This window comes from Trachymyrmex septentrionalis, unplaced genomic scaffold (genome assembly GCF_001594115.1).
Source record: "Trachymyrmex septentrionalis isolate Tsep2-gDNA-1 unplaced genomic scaffold, Tsep1.0 scaffold74, whole genome shotgun sequence".
NCBI classification, from domain to species: Eukaryota; Metazoa; Arthropoda; class Insecta; order Hymenoptera; family Formicidae; genus Trachymyrmex; species Trachymyrmex septentrionalis.
In genome coordinates, this window is record NW_017305927.1 from 456229 (window position 1) to 476321 (window position 20093).

General features: G+C 27.2%; 3 protein-coding genes and 1 pseudogene across 3 annotated transcripts in view; all 4 read right to left on the bottom strand.

The window, feature by feature from the left end:
- The window catches only part of LOC108753956 (putative gustatory receptor 28b), a 2763-nt gene extending 2115 nt beyond the window's left edge, over window positions 1-648 (bottom strand). Inside the window, exons 1-2 of the mRNA XM_018495953.1 lie at window positions 232-648; window positions 3-71 (exon numbers count right to left, since the gene is read on the bottom strand). Of these exons, the coding sequence (XP_018351455.1) occupies window positions 3-71; window positions 232-648 (486 nt within the window). The remainder of the gene's footprint in view (window positions 1-2; window positions 72-231) is intronic.
- Window positions 649-2730: 2082 nt separating this feature from the next.
- On the bottom strand, window positions 2731-3905 carry LOC108753957 (putative gustatory receptor 23a). Its single transcript, XM_018495954.1, has 3 exons — window positions 3150-3905; window positions 2903-2989; window positions 2731-2841 (listed from the first exon to the last, which is right to left on the bottom strand). Exons 1-3 carry the CDS (start codon window positions 3903-3905, stop codon window positions 2731-2733), a joined length of 954 nt encoding a protein of 317 aa, XP_018351456.1.
- Window positions 3906-9387: 5482 nt separating this feature from the next.
- Window positions 9388-13292, bottom strand: LOC108753958 (putative gustatory receptor 28b). The gene is made up of 4 exons (XM_018495955.1): window positions 13198-13292; window positions 9811-10375; window positions 9564-9650; window positions 9388-9489 (listed from the first exon to the last, which is right to left on the bottom strand). The coding sequence occupies exons 1-4, from the start codon at window positions 13290-13292 to the stop codon at window positions 9388-9390; spliced, it is 849 nt and encodes a 282-aa protein (XP_018351457.1).
- A 2217-nt stretch (window positions 13293-15509) lies between these two features.
- LOC108753959 lies at window positions 15510-18132 on the bottom strand (annotated as a pseudogene).
- Between the last annotated feature and the right edge of the window lie 1961 nt (window positions 18133-20093).

The following is a 20093-nucleotide window of genomic DNA, read 5'->3' on the forward strand; positions in this document are numbered from 1 at the left end:
GCATCAACAGTAAGACCTTTTGTTGAAAATGTATTTTTGCAATGTAATATTTGTAAAGAAAATAAATGCAACTGTAATATTTGATGTAATTAAATACAAAAAGTAAAGTGTAGAATTGAAAAAGATAATCATATCTTAATAAATTTGATATTTCCAAAAATTACGTAAATTACTTACGTAGTAGATTTTTAAGAAAAAAAAATATATATACATATATTGAATTTTTATTACCTCGTTCTTAATTTGGGCGTTGCTCGTGCTATTCAGTACATCATGAATGATTGTATTGATCTCTTGAGCCTGGTTCTTACCAGTCTCACAGGCCCATACAGTTAGGATTATTTTTAAAATATAAAACGTTATTGACAATAAAACATGAAAAAAATGCATATCAAAAGTAATGTGTATTCCATTTTGCCAACGCACTGTATGATAATAAACTTCAAAAATGATTCCAGAAAAGGTCATGACTATAGTAGCATGAAGTTGCAAACTGAAGATTAGATTCAATTTTTGCACTGTGTCATTAATCATTAGATGCTGCTTTTGCAGAATTTTAAGTTGTATTAAAAAAAGTTGATTTCTCTGTATGTGATAGATCAGCCTAGGTACACACGGTTTTACTACGAGTTTTTGTAAATATGCCATATTTTCGTTAAGTCTTTTAAAACATGCTTTTAACACACATATACAATTTATATACAACATATTTATCTCAAACTCCAGCAGAGTTAAATATCCAACGAACACTACGATGAAGACATCCTTATAGTTTAATTTAAACATGTTATTTCTAAAAGAATATATGCTTATTTGCATGATTGAGAATATAATACCAAATATATCCTTGATATGAATTAATTTGGATAACTTTTGATAACATTCTGGGGGTAATGTCGAAGATATTTTCAAAATAGTCTGTAACAAGCGCATTCGCGAACCGCTTAAAATGTGTGTGATGATCATTATGAAACCATTGCACACGTAATAACAGACAAATTTAAGAGTTTCAGTTGTATCGAATAGATTAGATTTAGAAATACAATCGTGAATGATTAGTAGATCACAAATGCCGCAAGTGCAGATAATGATGGTCAACAGGATAAAGTATCGTTTTGAAATCTCAAAAGTCGAAGCATTGATCTTGTACGGAAATATTCCGAGGATACGGCAAAAAGTGAAACAGGGATACATTAAAGATTGAAAATCCGTGGCATGGAATAGCAAACATCGTTTCCACATTTTGTCTCCTTGGTATACCTTTAAATTATCGAATTGAACACGATTAGCACAAATTTTTGGGAAAATAACAATCTATTATAATCGACAGTCAAATGTTATTCAGTATACTTCAGAATTAATATAGATGAAGTTGCGATAGTTTTTATTTTAAATGTAATCTTCAAATCAATTTCTTTGTAATAAGTATGTAAATTGATCCACGTGTTACCTAGACTCGATGAGTTTCAATTAAGAACTGCAAACGTGCTGTGTATGGCAGAGAGACAAAACTGAAGAAACCATTTGTTAGTAATGAAGTAACCATAGCGTTCTTCGGTCGGCGTTACAGAAATGTAAAGGGTGCTCATATTTCCTGCAGAGAGTGCTCATAATACTCGATCCTATTTATTATAAATATATCAAGAAAAAAAGAATTAACGTTTCGAGACCACAGCTCCTTCTTCAGCAATAATTAAACATACAATAATTTAAAATATATAATAATTTATAATCAAAATATGTATTGTAATATACGTATGAATCAATAACTCTTGAAGGTATTATAATAATACACAACGATGAATTAGGATATACAGTAAGGAGACATAGGGATTATTCGTTAGTTTTGAGGTAAATAATAAATTCTTCAGTTGTCGTTTATTACTCTTAAAATATAGCGTTATATACATATATGATTATATGTATATATGTAATTATTATATGTATTATTTCAGTACATCAGTAATATATCAATCTTTGTATACACAATGCGGAAAGTACACAATATTTGTGTAGATCAAATAATATTTAAATTACTAGATTCATTATAATCATAATTACAATAACGATTAATTTTATTTTTTACATTGTATACAATACATACATTATAGATAATTTTAACATATAATTTTGAAGTATATTTTTGTACTATAGGTTGATGATTTAATATTGTTAACTCTTTAGTATAATCTTTAATATTATTAACTCTTATAGTATAATCTTTACTTATTTTACGCTTATTATACAGTTAAACAAATTAATTATAAATTAATTTGGACAATTTATTAAATGTATTAAGTTAAATTTAATTTTTTAATAATTGTATATTTGAAAATTTATGTTTTGAAGAATATGAACAGTAATATGAAAAGTACAAGGTGAACAAAATAATTATTAATATATTGAGGAGAATACAGTAATAATACTATTATAATGATTAAAATTAATCTTATTATATATCTACATGAAAGAAATATTTTCCATAATAGAATTTGTTACAGATGTGTCATATTTTATGAATTCCATTATGCAGAATGACATTTATTAAATAACATTTATTATAAAATATTAAAAAATTACATCTATACTCTATAAACTAAATTGATACTAAAATGCTTCTGGAGGATTAACATAGACATAGTAAAACATTTTATTTAAATATATGTATGCATATATGTATATACGATTCTGTAAATATAAAAAGATCTCTTTCTTATTATATATCTCATTTTATATAACTGAATTATTTGTGATACTAATTCCAGATCTTTCATCACAAGAATGTCCGGCAATTAAAAATTGTATCAAAATTAACATATATGTCGTGATGCCACCCACCATCTAAAAACAATAATTTAAAATATAATCTTTTATTAATTAAAGCAACAAATTGATTACTTACTGCTGCGAGAAGTGTCGCGTCCATAGCGAGACCTTTTGTTAAAAATGTATTCTTACAATGCAATATTTGCAAAGAAAATAATTGCAACTGCAACGTTAAATCGCAAAACAATCAAATGCAAAAACGAAAAAAGGTGGGTATTAGTAAACAAAAAAGATAATATTAATAAACATAGTGTTAGCGGATTTAATAGTAAATACGCACAAAATTATGTCCATAAATTCTATACTATATTCAAAAAAATTACCTCGACTTTGATTTGGTTATCTCTTGTACTATTAAGTACGTCGTAAATAGTAGTGCCGATCTCTCGGGATTGATTCTTGCCAGTCTCGCAGGCCCATACAATTAGCATTACTTTCATAACATATTGCACCATGGTTGTCAAAATCGCGTCAAGAAGATGCCGATCAAATGTAATGATGACCTCGCCTTGCCAGTGCACTATGTAATCATATAATCCAGCAGTAATTTGAGCAAAGGTCACGGTTACAGTTGCAAGAAGTTGCAAGCTGAAGATTATGTTTAGCAGTTGCACAGTTTCATTAATTATTAGATGCTGTCTCATCAAAATTTTGAGTTCTATTAAAAAAATTTGATTTCTCTGCGTTGAGCAAATTAAACTAGGAACAGATGATTTTATATCGTTTGTCATGAGTCTTTGCATGTAATTCAGATCGTCGTTGATTTTTTTGAAACAGGCTTTTAATACACAAGCACAATTTACATACAGCATAGTCATGTGAAACTCTAGCTGAAGTAAATATACTAAAAATGCTGTGATTAGACATCTAAGAATCCAATGATTTGTTTCAAATAATCGCATTTTAGAGAAATACACGTATTCTTGTACGGCTAACAAGATAACACTCAAGACATCCTTGGTATGGATCAATCTGGATAATTTCTGATAGGTTTCTGATGGTAAAACTTTTGAAGAAATTTCCCAAATTTTTTGTAGTAAGCGCATTCGTGGATTACTTAAGATGTGCGTGAGTATCATTATCAAACCATTGAATGTAAAGAAACAAACAGCCTCAAAGTTTCTAACTATACTTCCAAGGGTAATTATTTTTGAAATAATAAAACCGTGATTGATCAATAGGCATGAAACGAAGGAAATGCAAATAATCACGACCGATAGGATATAACGTGGTTTTGATATCTCGAAATTCGAAGCATTGATCTTGTATGGAAATATTCCAAGAATACCGCAATTAAAGAAGCAAGGGTACATTAAGGATTTAAAATCCGTGGCATGCAATAACTGCCATTTTTTCTTCATTTTTTCTTGAATTTTTGCACTGAACATAATTAATAACAATTTTTAGGAGAATAATAGTCTGTATTACAATCTATATATTATATATCTTAAATATTAGTCAATTCATTTAGTCAATATACTGAATTATTAGAATTAACACGGATATAATAACTTTTTAGCTAAGTGTAGTATTTATGTCCATCTCTTTCTTTCTCTCTTTTTTCTCCCTCTTTTTTCTCTCTATCTCTATCTTTTTCACTTTCTGTAATGCCTGTATTAACTATAATGCGGATTTTTTATTTTATACACGCTCAATGAGTTTTAACTTAAAACTGTCAGCAAATGCTACATATAACAAGGAGGCAAAGCTAAAGAAGCCTTTGTTTGTAAGAAAGTAACCATGGTGTTCTTCGATCGTCATTTCTCATCCTTGCAATATTTGTATAAAAAATATATGCCAATTATTTATATGTCAAATATTGCGAAGAATATTACTACGCCTTTAATAGTCTAAAAACTTAAACTATAAAGTGCTGTAAGATGCTAGTGAGTACGTCGCGATGCTGATCTTTTGAGCTACATGTTTATTATAATCCATAAACAACATGTTACTGCAAGTCAATTCCTCTTTATACTATAACAAAACTCAGAAGATAAAATATGGATTTATATTTAACTCAGTATTAACGTAGATATAGTGGAACATTTTATTTAAATACATGTATACGTATAATGTATATACGATTCTATGTAAATATAAACAGGTCTCTTTTTTATTATGTATCTTATTTTATATAATTGAATTATTTGTAATACTGATTCCAGATTTTTCATCACAAGAATGTGCCGCGATTAGAAATTGTGTAAAAATTAACACGTATGTCGTGATGCCACCCACCATCTAAAAACAATACTTTAAAATATAAATACATCTCCTATTACTTAAAGCAACAAATTGATTACTTACTACTGCGAGAAGCGTAGCGTCCATAGCGAGACCTTTTGTCAAAAATGTATTTTTGCAATGCAATATTTGTAAAGAAAAGAGTTGCAACTGCAACATCAAGTGTTTAAAAGAATTAAATGGAAGAACGGAAAAAATGATTATTGTGAATGAATTAGTAAACATAATTTTAGTAAATTAAATAAAAGTTAAAAAATTGTTTTGAATAAACAATATATATTCAAAAAAATTACCTCGCCCCTGATTTGCTTATCTCTTGTACTATTAAGTATGTCACAAATAGTAGTGCCGATCTCTCGGGCTTGATTCTTGCCAGTCTCACAGGCCCATACAATTGGTATTACTTTCATAACATAATACACCATGGCTGTTAAAAACATATCGAGAAGATGCTGATTAAAAGTAATGATTACCTCGCCTTGCCAATGCACTATGAAATCATATAGTTCACAAGTAATTTCAGCAAAAGTCACGATTACAGTTGCAAGAAGTTGCAAGCTAAAGATTATGTTTAGCAGTTGCACAGTTTCATTAATTATTAGATGCCGTTTCATCAAAATTTTGAGTTCTATTAAAAAAATTTGATTTCTCTGCGTTGAGCAAATTAAACTAGGAACAGATGATTTTATATCGTTTGTCATGAGTCTTTGCATGTAATTCAGATCGTCGTTGATTTTTTTGAAACAGGCTTTTAATACACAAACACAATTTACATACAGCATATTCATGTGAAACTCAAGCTGAAATAAATATATTGTAAATGCTGTGATTAGGCATTTAACAATCCAATTATTTGTTTCAAATCGCAATTTAGAGAAATATATGTATTCTTTCACAGCTATCAAGATGATACTCAAGACATCCTTGGTATGGATCAATCTGGATAACTTTAAATATGTCTCTGATGGTAAAAGTTTTGAAGAGATTTCCCATATTTTTTGTAGTAAGCGCATTCGTGGATTACTTAAAATGTGCGTAAGTATCATTATCAAAGCATTGAACGTAAAAAAACAGACAGCCTCAATGTTTCTAATTAGATTTCCAATGGTAATTGTTTTAGAAATAATAATACCGTGATTGGCCATCAGGCATAAAACGAAGGAAACACAAATAATCACGATCGACAGGATATAGCGTGGTTTTGAAATCTCGAAATTTGAAGTATTGATCTTGTACGGAAATATTCCAAGAATTCCACAATAGAAGAAGCAAGGATACATTAAGGATTGAAAATCCGTGGCGTGCAACAGCTGCCATCTTTTCTTCATGTTTCCTTTGATTTTTCGAACTGAACACAATTAGTAAAAATTCTTGAAGAGTAACAGTCTGTATCACAATCTGTATCCTAAATATTAGTTAATACATTCAATTAATACACTGAATTATCAGAATTAATACGGTTTTAATAGCTTTTTAACTAACAATAAGTTTAATATTTAGGTCCGTCTTTCCTCTCCTTCTCCTTCCCCCCTCTCTTTCTCTCTCTTTTTCTCTCTCTCTCTCTCTCTCTCTCTCCTCTCTCTCTTTCACTCTCTCTCTCTCTCTCTCTCTCTCTCTTTCTCTCTCTGCAATGCTTATATTAACTAAGACGTAAATTTTTTATTTTATATACACTCGGTGAATTTTAACTTATAACTGCCAGCAAATGCTACGTGTAGCAAAGAGACAAAGCTGAAAAGTCTTTGTTAGTAAAGAAGTAACCATGACGTTTTTCGATCGTTATTTCTCACTCTTGCGATATTTATACAAAAAGTATATAGTATATGTTATTATTCAAATGCCAATTATTACGACGAATATTACTAAGGTCTCGATAGTTTAAAAACTTAGGACGCTCGTACAGAATGCAAGAGATTCAGGTTCCCGGCTGAGGTCATATTTCCTGCAATAAGAATTAATTACTTACAGATTTTAATATGTCGCTTAGCATTATTAAGATTGCGAAAGATGCGAAAGAGCATCACATTGTTAAATTATTAGTTAATTTAACTCGTGATGTTACTGCGGTAGTTCTGTAGAGTTTTTGTTCCAAGATCCAAAAATCATTTTAGCTCACATTTTAGGGGACTACATACGTAGGATATAAATTCACACATAATCTTATAAGCACTTAAGATCCAGCTACACCGTTTAAAGCATTGATTTCTAGAGATTGTGTTTATACAAAAAAATATTATGTGAAATTGTGACTTATAAATTATGTACATATACAAAATAGAATAGTGTACATTATAGATTGTGTAAAATTTGTATGAACAGTAATTCTAAAACTTTTATTATATTAATTTTATCATATCAAGACTTTTTGATTTCTTATTTTCTTTCGTTCTTTCTCTTACTCTGAATACAAAAAATTAATTCGAATTTGTTAAGTGAACGCGTATCAGGATTCATAAGAATAGCTTTTTCAATTTAATCAAAAAAACATCGCGCAAAAAAACTTCTAATTTTGAGTCAAGTGATGTCAAGGCATAATAATCACAATTAACATCAATATAATAATCAACCGTGTAGTATAAATTATGAATTTTTAACGAATTGTTAAAATTGTCTGCAAAGTTTTTCAACTTAAGTTATATTAACAATATAAGAATCTTTATTTTGGACCGCATATGTGGGAAATGCAATCAATAAAAAAAATACCTATTGTTTTTCTTGATGGTAGCATCAAATTATTAAATTGCTTATCAATTTAAGTCACGCGCGCGCGGCGTGATTATTAGAGTAGTTTTAATTGCGGTTATAATCCGGAAAAACAATTCGGCGTGCAGTTCTAAAAGACTACAATACGATACATGTGCAAGTACATATATAGTGTATGTTAGTAATTTAAGATTAAATTATTTAAAGCAATGAAGATCCAGCTTTGACCGTAATAAGCATTTTTCTAGTATTAATTATGTTATATTATCTTGCTATTGTCCTTTATTCGCTTATTATCTTTCTATCATTATAATAAAATGATTTTTATTACATTGAAGCAGGATTAGAAATGATAATAGATTTTAACATGGTTTTTGTTGTTGATTTAGTAATCTTAAAGAAGGGATTGTAATAAAGTATTTCTTCCCCCTTCCAAATTCATATTAGCTTCGTAATTTCTTAAAAGAATATGATTCTGAATCTCGTCTTTTATGAATCACAATATTTGGAGTTTGAACAATTTATAGGAGAGTTAGCAATTGAGGCTGATATGGAGGTATATTTTCCCTTTAGTTTGAATTTGTAGGGGATGCCAAAAATGGCATTTATCACAACCTCTCCTTTAAAACAGCGTACAATTTCTATACCTATAGAATAACATATCTCAGGGATGATTTAGTTTTGAAGTAAATAATGGTACCATTTTTCTGTCGCTATTTGTTATTCTTGCAATGTAAAGTATAATATGATTATGTAATATATTCAACTTTTGCACATACAAAAAACGAATGCACATCGATTGAATAACTTTTGAATTATTATATCTGTTAATAATGATTATAATAACAATTAATTTTATTTTCTACATTCTATATGATATTTACGAGTACATACGGGATTCTGCATAGTATTTTGGCACATGAAAACAAGTCGAAAATTTCTAATAAACTTATTTCCGATTCTAAATGGTTTCGGAGTTACAGTATTGAAATAAGAAAAAAGAAATAATAATAACATAAATTTTAACATAAGTTTATATTATCTTATTATTACACAACATATTGTAACAATATGTTAATTGATACTTTTATGTTGATCAAAATCATTACTTATTTTACAAATATTATACAGTTAAATATAATATAAGTATAAATTATTTTCTCCAATTTATTAGAATGTAACACAAATGAAACTTAATTTATTTTCTTATAATATTATGTGTTTAAAAATAATCAAATTGCATTATATATGCTCTAAAAGACGTTGATATGGAAAGCACAAAGACAAATAAACTATTAATAAACTGATGAGAATGCAATATTATTGCCATTATATTATTTAGAATTATATCTCTAGAGTAAAACTAATCGATGTATTTTCAACAACAAAATTCTTAATAAGTTTGTCATAATTTATCGATTACATGTTGACGCAGGATGACAGTTTCTTTTTATATTTCTGCACAAATATAATGATGCAGTAGCGATTAACCTTTAATTAATACAGATACAATAAAAGATTTTATTTTTACGTCCATTTTTATTTACATATATACAAGTGATTACAAATATGTATACATAAGTACAAAAAAACTATTTTTTGTTATTATATATTTTATTTTATATAATTAATGGTAGTATTGTTTCCATCGCAAGAATGTAATGTGATCAAAAATTGTATTATAATTAACAAGTACGTCATGATGTTACCCACAAACTGCAATCAATAATTTAAAATATATATGTGAACGACATACGTCTTTCAATTAAAGTAAATAATCGATTACATACTGTTATAAGAAGCGTCGCATCTACAGTGAGACCTTTTATCGAAAATGTATTTTTGCAATGTAGTATTTGTAAAGAAAACAGCTGCAACTGCAATATTAGATTTCAATGTAATTAAATACAAGAAGAAAAACGTAGAATTAAAGAACATGTTTTAGTAAATATAATGTTTTTAAATATTATTTTAACGTACACTTGATATTTACCAAATACATATATGTATAGATAATTGAATATAATTTCTTATTACCTCGTTCTTAATTTGCTCGTTGCTAGTGCTATTCAGTACATCATGAATGATGGTTCTGATCTCTTGAGCCTGATTCTTACTAGTCTCACAAGCCCATGTAATTAGGATTATTTTTAGAATATAAAACGTTATCGACATTGAAAACACTTCAAGAGAGTGCATATCAAAAGTAATGTGTATTCCATTTTGCCAACGCACTGTATGATAATAAACTTCAAAAATGATTCCAGAAAAGGTCATGACTATAGTAGCATGAAGTTGCAAACTGAAGATTAGATTCAATTTTTGCACTGTGTCATTAATCATTAGATGCTGTTTTTGCAGAATTTTGAGTTGTATTAAAAAAAGTTGATTTCTCTGTATGTGATAGATCAGCCTAGGTACACACGGTTTTACTACGAGTTTTTGTAAATATGCCATATTTTCGTTAAGTCTTTTAAAACATGCTTTTAACACACATATACAATTTATATACAACATATTTATCTCAAACTCCAGCAGAGTTAAATATCCAGTGAACACTACGGTGAAGACATCCTTGTAGTTTAATTTAAGCATGTGATATCTAAAAGAATAAATGCTTATTTGCACGACTAACAATATTGTACCAAAAATGTCTTTGATATGGATTAATTTGGATAACTGTCGATAAGACTCTGGAGGTAATGTTGAAGATATCTTGGAAATAGTCTGTAACAGGCGCATTCGCGGACCGCTCAAAATATGCGTGATGATCATTATGAAATCATTGCACGCATAATAACAGACAATTTCAAGAGTTTTAGTTATGTCTGATAGATTAGATTTAGAAATATAATCGTAAATGATTAATAGATTAATGCCGCAAGCGCAGATAATGATGATCAACAGGATAAAGTATCGTTTTGAAATCTCAAAAGTCGAAGCATCGATTTTGTACGGAAATATTCCGAGGATACGGCAAAAAGTGAAACAGGGATACATTAAAGATTGAAAATCCGTGGCATGGAATAATAAACATCGTTTCCACATTTTGTCTCCTTGGTATACCTTTAAATTATCAAATTGAACACGATTAGCACAAATTCTTGGAAAAATAACACTCTATTATAATCTACAGTCAAATGTTATTCATCAGTATACTTCAGAATTAATATAGATGAGGTTGCGATAGTTTTTATTTTAAATGTAATCTTCAAATCAATTTCTTTGTAATAAGTATGTAAATTGATCCACGTGTTACCTAGACTCGATGAGTTTCAATTAAGAACTGCAAACGTGCTGTGTATGGCAGAGAGACAAAACTGAAGAAACCATTTGTTAGTAGCGAAGTAACCATGGAGTTCTTCGATTGACACTTTTTGGAGATCGATTAGAAAAAGAATTTCGTCAAATTGTACATTACGTAACTTGTAATTATGTGTGTATATATACATATAAAATAAAATATTACACATAAATTCTGTAATATTCAAAACAAAACTATAAAAAAATGTGTCAAATCAATGATCGAGCTCACTAAGGAAATTATAAATAAATTTTAGCACATTTTTGTTATATCAAAAAACAAGAATAAACGTTTTTAGACTACAAATTGTTCTTCAGTAATAATTAAACATACAATAATTTAAAATCAAAATGTGCAATATTTTTATGAATCAATAACTTTTGAAGATATTACAATAATACACAACTATGAATTTTAATATAAAGTATGACGACATATCTTAGGAATTATTCGTTAGTTTTGAGGTTAATAATAAATTCTTCAGTCGTTTATCATTTTTAGGCTATAGTGTTGTATATAATTATATGTAATTGTTTTAGTACAGTCAGTAATATATTAACTTTATGCGTACATAAAGCAGAAAATACACAATATATTTACGTAGATCAAATATATTTAAATTACTAGATCTTAATCATAATTACAATAACGATTAATTTTATTTTTTATATTGTATACAATACATACGTTATAGATAATTTTAACGTATAATTTGAGGTATATTTTTTTACCATAATTTGATGATATTTAATATTGTTAGATTTTTATATCTTTTGGTATAATTTTTACTTATTTTACGCTTATTATACAGTTAAACATAATTACAAATTAAGGCATAATTACAATTTCGGCAATTTAGTGAAATGTAATAAATTTAAACTTAATTTTTTAATAATATTGTATGTTTGAAAACTTACACTTTGAGGAATATTAATAATAATATGGAAAATACAAAGGTGAACAAAATAATTGTTAATATATTGGAGAAAATGCAATAACGGTATTATATTGGTTATAATTAACCGTATTATATATTTACATAAAAAAAGTATTTTCGATAATGGAATTTTTTACAGATTTGTCATATTTTATAAATTACATATTATGCAGGACTTTATTGAATAATATTTATTATAAAATATTAAAAAAATTATATGTATTATAAACTGAATTTACAGCGCTTCTGTATTAATTAGTCGTCAATTATTGTCGACTTTTTTTTAGATATATTTTCTACTAATTTTATAATATATAATTGATTTAATAAAAACCTGATCAAGTAATTTTTGTTTGGAAATTGTTACATCAAAATCAATTTTTGAACGCTTAAATAAATGGGTTCTTCTCTTACGACGCATTATACAGAGAATCTAGTTACTGTCCAATTTTTTCTAAAAAAAAACGGCATGTTTAATGAATGTCGCGTATATGCAAAAGATTTAAAGTTATTTCTCTTTGCATGTACCCAAAATAATCCAAAAAATTTCGGAAGAAGTAGCTACAGAAAAAGGCTTTTATAAACAAGTGCAAAAAGCGATACAAATTTATTTTGTTGGATCACGGTGTGACATATACATATATCGAAAGTTATGCTTCTTATATCTTGAATATATATATATATATATAAACGATATTTATATAAACGATTCTATATAAATATAATAAAATCATCTCTATATAAGTATAAAAAAATTTTTTATATTGTATTTTTTTTATAAATAACCTGAATTACTCATAAAATATGAGTTACAGATTTCTCATCACAGGAATGTGATATGATAAAAAATTGTATAATAATCAACATATATGTTGTGATGCTGCTCATCATCTGAAAATAGTAGTAAAAAGTATGAATAATGTACATTTTATTAATTAAAACAAATAATTGATTATTTACTGCCGTGAGAAGCGATGCATCCATAGTAAAAGCTTTCATCGAAAATATATTTTTGCGATGCAGACTTTGTAAAGAAAACAACTGCAACTGCAACGTCAAATCGCAAAATAATGCAAGAAAAAAGAACTACTTTGAAAAGTGCAATTTTACTTAAATAAATTTAATATCCAAAAAAATATATTAATATTTCCAGAAAATTTAAATAAAATTGTGATTCTGTTACCTCATATTTAATTTGTTTGTCGCTGGTGCTATTAAGTACGTCATGAATTGTGGTATTGATCTTTTGAGCTTGATTTTTTCCGGTCTCAAGCCCATACAAGTAGCGTTATTTTCATAATATAAAATACCATGGACGTTAAAAGCACATCACAAATCTGCCAATCAAAGTTAATGAATACTCCATCTTTCTAGTTCACTAGATGGAAGTATAGTTCAATAGTGATTTCAATAAGAGACATAACTACAACAGCAAAAATTTGCGGACTAAATTTTGTGTTCATCATTTGTAATATTTCGCTAATTATTAGGTGCTGTTTTTGAAGAATCTTCAGTTTTATCAATAAAAATTGATTTCCCTGCATGTGCCAGATCAGCCCGGGGACACACTTTATATCTTTTACGACAAGTTTTTGCATATATACTAGACTGTCATTGATTCCTTTGAAACAAGATTTTAATACACAAACACAATTTACATACAACATACTCATTTGAAACATTATCAGTTCCAAGTACGTCATTAATATTACTTCCAGAACGTTTGAATAGATCAATTCATTCATTTTATAAAAAAATATGGATGATTTCACTATCAGCAAAATATTATCCAAGATGTCTTTGACATGAATCAATCTCGATAATTTCTGATACGATTCCGAAGGCAATTTTGAAGAAATTTCCAACATAGTTTGTAGCAAGCGCATTCGTGGGCCGCTCAAGACATGCGTGGTGCTTACAACGAAACCGCTGATTATATAGAAAGCCAAAATCTCCAAATTTTCAATTACGTTTTCAAAGTTTATTATTTTAGAAATGAAAATACGGTGAATCAATGCGAGATTTAAAATGCAGCACATACAAATAATCACAGTCGACATAATGTAATACGGTTTTGATGCCTCGAAGGTCAGAATGTTGATTTTATACGGAAATATTTCGAGAATACGACAAAAATTGAAGCAGGGATGCATTAAAGATAGAAAGTCCGTAGCATGAAACAGTTGCCATTTTTTCCGCATCTTAGCGTATTCTTGTATTTCTAAACTAAATAAAAACAAAAATTTGTGAGAAAATAACAGTATATTATGATAGATAATTTATTATTAATAAGCACTATATTAATAGAAACGTAATTGCTTTTTTTTAATTAATTGCATTTTTTCATAACAAATGTATAAACTAATATGTACTTTTATCCGACCTATCCTCGATGAGTTTAAACTTGAAACTACGAGCAACTGCTGCGTCAAATATAATGCTAAAGAAATCATTTGTTATTGATAAAGTAACCATAACATTCTTCGATCGACAATTATCTCTTGGGATAAATTGCATAAAGAATGTAGTATATGACTCAACAAATTATGTAAGCGTGTATAAAATAGGACAAAAACTGTGTAATATTAATTGCTTGATTTCTATCACGAATAATCCCAAAAGATTTATTAATGACTATTTAATGCAGAATGTAATATTTTCTTTCTTTGTGCATTAAAGATGTAAATATTTTTGTATTATATATATTTGATATTTAATATTATTTTTTTTATAAATTTATTTTTTATATAAACGCATTACTGTATAAAATTCTAGAATTATATTTATTAAAATTTTTAAAGTTATTTTCCTAAAATTAGAAAAACCTTATCAAAATTATTAGAAAATTATCAAATAAAATACCGCAATCTGCAAAATCTTTTTTATACACCTAAATTTGAAACTACGAGCAAATACTGTATGCTGCAAAGAAACAAAACTAATAAAACCGTTTGTTAACTGTGAAGTATCCATGGCGTACTTCGATCGATACTTATCACTCTTGGGATAAATTAATACAAATGATTTGTAATTTTTATAACATATGATTCAATAAACTCAAAGGCTCATCGCATTAATGGGCTAACTCACAACCGAACGTATGATATTGAAAATGCACGTATGATATTGCTATTTGTCTCAAAAGTTTCTTTTAAATGACGGTTTGCATTAGTGTTAGTAGCTCTTTAATCATTATATTATATGTGCTTATAGAAAGACATTGCAATATTCACATAAATAATAAGATATCGTCCGTTAGTACTGATCAATTTATAATAGGATACTAAATTTTTACTAAAATGATTATTACATACGAGCCATCTATTGAAACTTTTGAATCGACTACATATACAACGAACATAACATATTAACAAAAAATTTCTATAAAAATATAAACCATTGCATATTTTATTAATAATGATAAAACAGAGTTCATATATTTAAAACAGAACTTCATATATTTAAAGACATTTTTATATCACTTTATGTATACTTCTAATTAGATTGTGTAACATTAATTGCTGCTTCTTTGTCGCAAGAATGTGACATGTTCAAAAATTGTATCAAAATTAGTAAGTACGTGGTAATATTCCCCATTATCTAAAGTAAAACAAAAATTCATATAATAGATATTTTAATATTTATAGCAAATAATTACTTACTGCTGCGTCGCATCTAAAGTCAAACCTTTTATCGAAAATATATTTCTACGATGTAATAATTGTAAAGAAAATAGTTGCAACTGCAATATTAGAAAGATATGTTAAACGTTAAGATAGTTAAACGTTAGAAAAAAAATTAAATACAAGAAAAAAACATGAAATTGAAAAACGCAAATATGTACCTCAATAGATTTGATGTATAAAAAGATTGTGTTAGCATTAACATAATTACAAAAAAATATATAGATAACGTCATAATGTAGTTACCTCATATTTGATTTTCTCATCATTGGTACTATTAAGTAAATCGTGAATGATTGTACCGATATTTTGGGCTTGATTCTTACCCGTCTCACAGGCTCACACAATTAATATTATTTGAAAAATGTTATACGTTACGGACATTACAAACACATCAAAAAAGTTCCAATCCAGTCCAATAAGTACCCCATTTTGCCAACGCATTGCGTAGAAATACAACTTAAAGGTGATGATTAAAAAGGACATGACTATAGCAGCAAGAAGTTGCAGATTAAAGATCATATTCAACATTTTTATCGCGTAATCATTAGATATTGCTTTTTCAAAATTCTGAGTTCTATCAGAAAAAATTGATTTCTCTGTATGTGCCATATCACATTGGAGACACGTGGCTTCATATTATTTATTACAATCTTTTGCATGTGAACCAGATTGTCATCGATTCTCTTAAAACATGCTTTTAATATACAAATTTACATACAACAATTTATATACAACATAATTATTTGTAATACCAACAGACTAAAGTATGTTGTAGGTGTTCCAATTAGGATAGTGAAAAAATTGTCTTTTAACTCCACTACTTTAGAAAAATTTATGATTAATTGCACAACTGAAGATATTACCCAATATATCCTTAACGTGGATAAATCTGGACAGTTTTTAATACGATTTCGAGGGTAATTTTGAAGAGATTTCCATTATTGTCTGTAGCAAGCGCATTCGCGGACCACTCAGAAAATGTGTAATGATCACTATAAAACTAGTGAAAACATAGTATAACAGCGTGAATAATCCAAACCAGATTTTCATAATTTAATTTTGATTTAATAATATTGTCAACGTGCAAGGTTTATAACACACAAAATACAGATAATAATGGTTGACAGGATATAGTATGCTTTTGAAAACTCAAAAGTCGAAATGTTGAGATTTTGAACGGAAATATTCCCAGAATTCGACTACAGATGAAACAGGGGTACATTAAAGAATGGAAGTCCATTGCATTACACAACCACCATTGTTTCCGCATTTTGATTTTTGCGTTTATCCTTGACATTTTGAATCTAACACGATTATAAAAATTTATAGTGGATTATAACATTTTATATCAGATATACAATATTATTAATTATATGCACTTTAATAATAAAATAGATGCGATTGCGAATGTTTTTTTTTAAGTATATAAGTTTTAAGTTGGTTTCTTCCTAAGAAGAATGAAATGATATGGTTTTTGCGTTTGATCTATACTCGATGAATTTAAGTTTGGAATTGCGGGCAAATACTGCATGCAGCAAAAAAAACAAAACTAAAGAAATCATTTGTTAGCCGTAAAGTAACCATAGCGTTTTCGATCGGCGCTTACCACTCTTGGGATAGATTAATATACATAAATGATATATAATTCTTATATATCAATATAACTCAATAATCTGAAAGGCTTATTGCAATAATGAGCCAACCTACAACTGGATGTGCGTTACTGAAAATGTATGAATAACAGGCTCTACTGTTTGTCTCAAATAAGGTTCTTTTTTTAAATATAGATTAGTTTACTGTTACAGTAAGCCCTTTAATCATTATACATACTCATATGGAATATAGACACTATAATTTTTATTAAAAAATAACTTACTTACTGTATTGAAATTTTTGAATCAATCATTTTAAACATATTATGTCTTTAATAGATACCTTTTAAGCATCAAAATTTAGTTATGAAATTTAGTAGTTTAGCAGTTTTTAAGTCCTTTAAAATTTTCGGCATGCAATCCATATGACTATAAATACTGATATGTATAGAGGAAAGTTCCTATTATGAGATAGGCGCTTAATATGAAATAGCGACGTGTTTGTTAAATTAATAAACGCTATCTACTGGTTTCACCATGAAATTATTGTTCTTAGATTGAAAACTATTTAGTGGAAAATTCATTATTAGATCGTGCCTGTAGTCGTTGCAAAAAAAGATTTTAGAATTTGGATGTCTTCAAGTTTCGTTGAGATGAGCTTTCAAACCTTATTTATTATTTAATAAGTAAATATTTGATAATAAATTCTTCATGTGGATAAAGTAAGATTGTATTAATAGAAAAATACGTCATATGTTGAATTGCTTACTTACAGAAGTTAGATTTGATAATCATAAAACCATGAGGCGTGAAAATCATAATATGAAATACCCAGTACATTTCTAATATAAAATAACCTATGCTCTTATGTCATAATGAAAATCATTGCTGAAGTATAAACATTATTGCACAATAATAAAAAGGACAATTGAAATAAACATCGAGTATATTTCTGCGATGCTTGGTTCCTACTACCTGAAGACGAGTCAGCTAGGTATTTACAATGCATCGCATACTCATTTTGCACTAGCTGTCTTTATTTGTATTTTAGAAACATTAAATAAAATTTTTTAATTGCAATACTGATACACTTTGCGTTTTATTATCGTGTTCTAGGGACATTTCATATTAGGAGCACAATTTTTTGACTTTGCGATTTGCTCACTCTTTACATTTCTTTAATTTATTAAAAAAATAAAATTTGAATTAAAAATTTTACATAACATCTCAAAACTTATTAACTTTCTTCAAAATGATCTATTATTTTTTTTTATTCTGTCAATAGATTTCTAGCATTTACCCAAAATAAACTCGGTATCTTATAATATGGGCCTTTCCTCTACGTACGTACATGTATAGTATATATGTTACATAATTCATATATTGAATTATTTAAGCATAGAAGATCAAGCTTCGACTATTATGCATGTTTAATTGCTATTTCTTATCGATTGTATTCTCACATATATGGTGTAAGATTCTTATTGTTTTTTAAACAATTACATGTACGATTGAACAATACGTTATTGACGAAAAATGTCTATAAAAATATAAGACATTGCATATTATATTTTATTAACAATAAAACAGTAATAACAAAACAGTATATATATTAAAGTAAATTTTAAATTTATATTTTAGTCACGTAATAATTTGATAAAAAACGGAGAAAATGTCACTGTAATAACACATCGATATTGCGTATACTTTTCGATAAAGTTCTATAATAAATGAAATTACAAGTACAAATATAAATATCTTCAATAAAATATTTGATCAATTCTCAAAATTAACTTAAATAATTAAATTTACTTAATTAATTAAATTATTTTCAGTAAAGTTACATTCAAACATTTTATGAAATAGGATGTGCTTAACATATTGTGAACATAAATAATAATTAAATATGAGGTATTAAATAAAATAATATAATGTTTTTTAAATAATGTATTTTAATGTATATTATGGCCCTTTCAAGACTAAATTTAAATTGTTATCTACATTTATTGTGGTACATAAGAATTACTTAATTAATAAGAGAATTAATAAGAGTTACATAAGAATTATTGTGGTACATAAGAATTATACACATCATAATCTATATATCTATTAATTATTGATATATAATAATATTTAATTCATTTTTATTTTAATGGGAAAAAATAGCAATTGAAGAAATATATTTCTATACAAATATAAAATATTTAAATAACATACATATATATGCTACTCACATCAAAAGTAATCTAATATAAAAAAAATAAATATTTGCAGCATTAAAAATGGTAGATTATATATTATTCTACAAACACATTTTCATATACTATTTCAAATAGATTATGTAATATGAGTTGCTATATCTGTCACAAGAACACAACGTGTTTAATAATTAAATAGAGATTATTAAGCACACGGCAATTTGCTGTATGAAATATTACTTGTTATATAAAGTAAAACCAAAAAATGTAAATGATTGATATTTTATTATTAGTTAATCATCAATCAATGGTTATTATAAAAAATATTTATAAATAATTACTTAAAGAACAGTCTTTGCAATTAAATTCAATTATGTTCCAATTTACATTTAAACGAAAAGATAACAAAGCAAAGTGTCTATTAAATATAAATGAAGTGTAAATAACAACTAAACAAGAATTTACACAGTATAATTTGGATTTTAATGCTCAAATATTTTAGTGTGAATTTTACAAATATATCCAATACTGCGAACTCCATGCCGAAATAATCTTTAGTTTCAAAATGCAATAAAAATTAGTTTCAAAAATAATAAATATAAA

Bases quoted from the DNA above. Each gene is read 5' to 3' on its own strand.
- LOC108753958 (XM_018495955.1), bottom strand. From the start codon at position 13,292: ATGGGCTTGAGACCGGAAAAAATCAAGCTCAAAAGATCAATACCACAA. The intron at 10,376-13,197 runs GTAACAGAATCA...TTATTCTTTTAG, and splicing joins ACAAACAAATTAAATATGAG to ATATCACATGCTTAAATTAA. The intron at 9,490-9,563 runs GTATGTAATCGA...TATTGATTGCAG, and splicing joins ATGCGACGCTTCTTATAACA to TTTGTGGGTAACATCATGAC.
- LOC108753957 (XM_018495954.1), bottom strand. From the start codon at position 3,905: ATGATACTCACGCACATCTTAAGTAATCCACGAATGCGCTTACTACAA. The intron at 2,990-3,149 runs GTAATTTTTTTG...TTAACGTTGCAG, and splicing joins ATAACCAAATCAAAGTCGAG to TTGCAATTATTTTCTTTGCA. The intron at 2,842-2,902 runs GTAAGTAATCAA...TATTGTTTTTAG, and splicing joins ACGCGACACTTCTCGCAGCA to ATGGTGGGTGGCATCACGAC.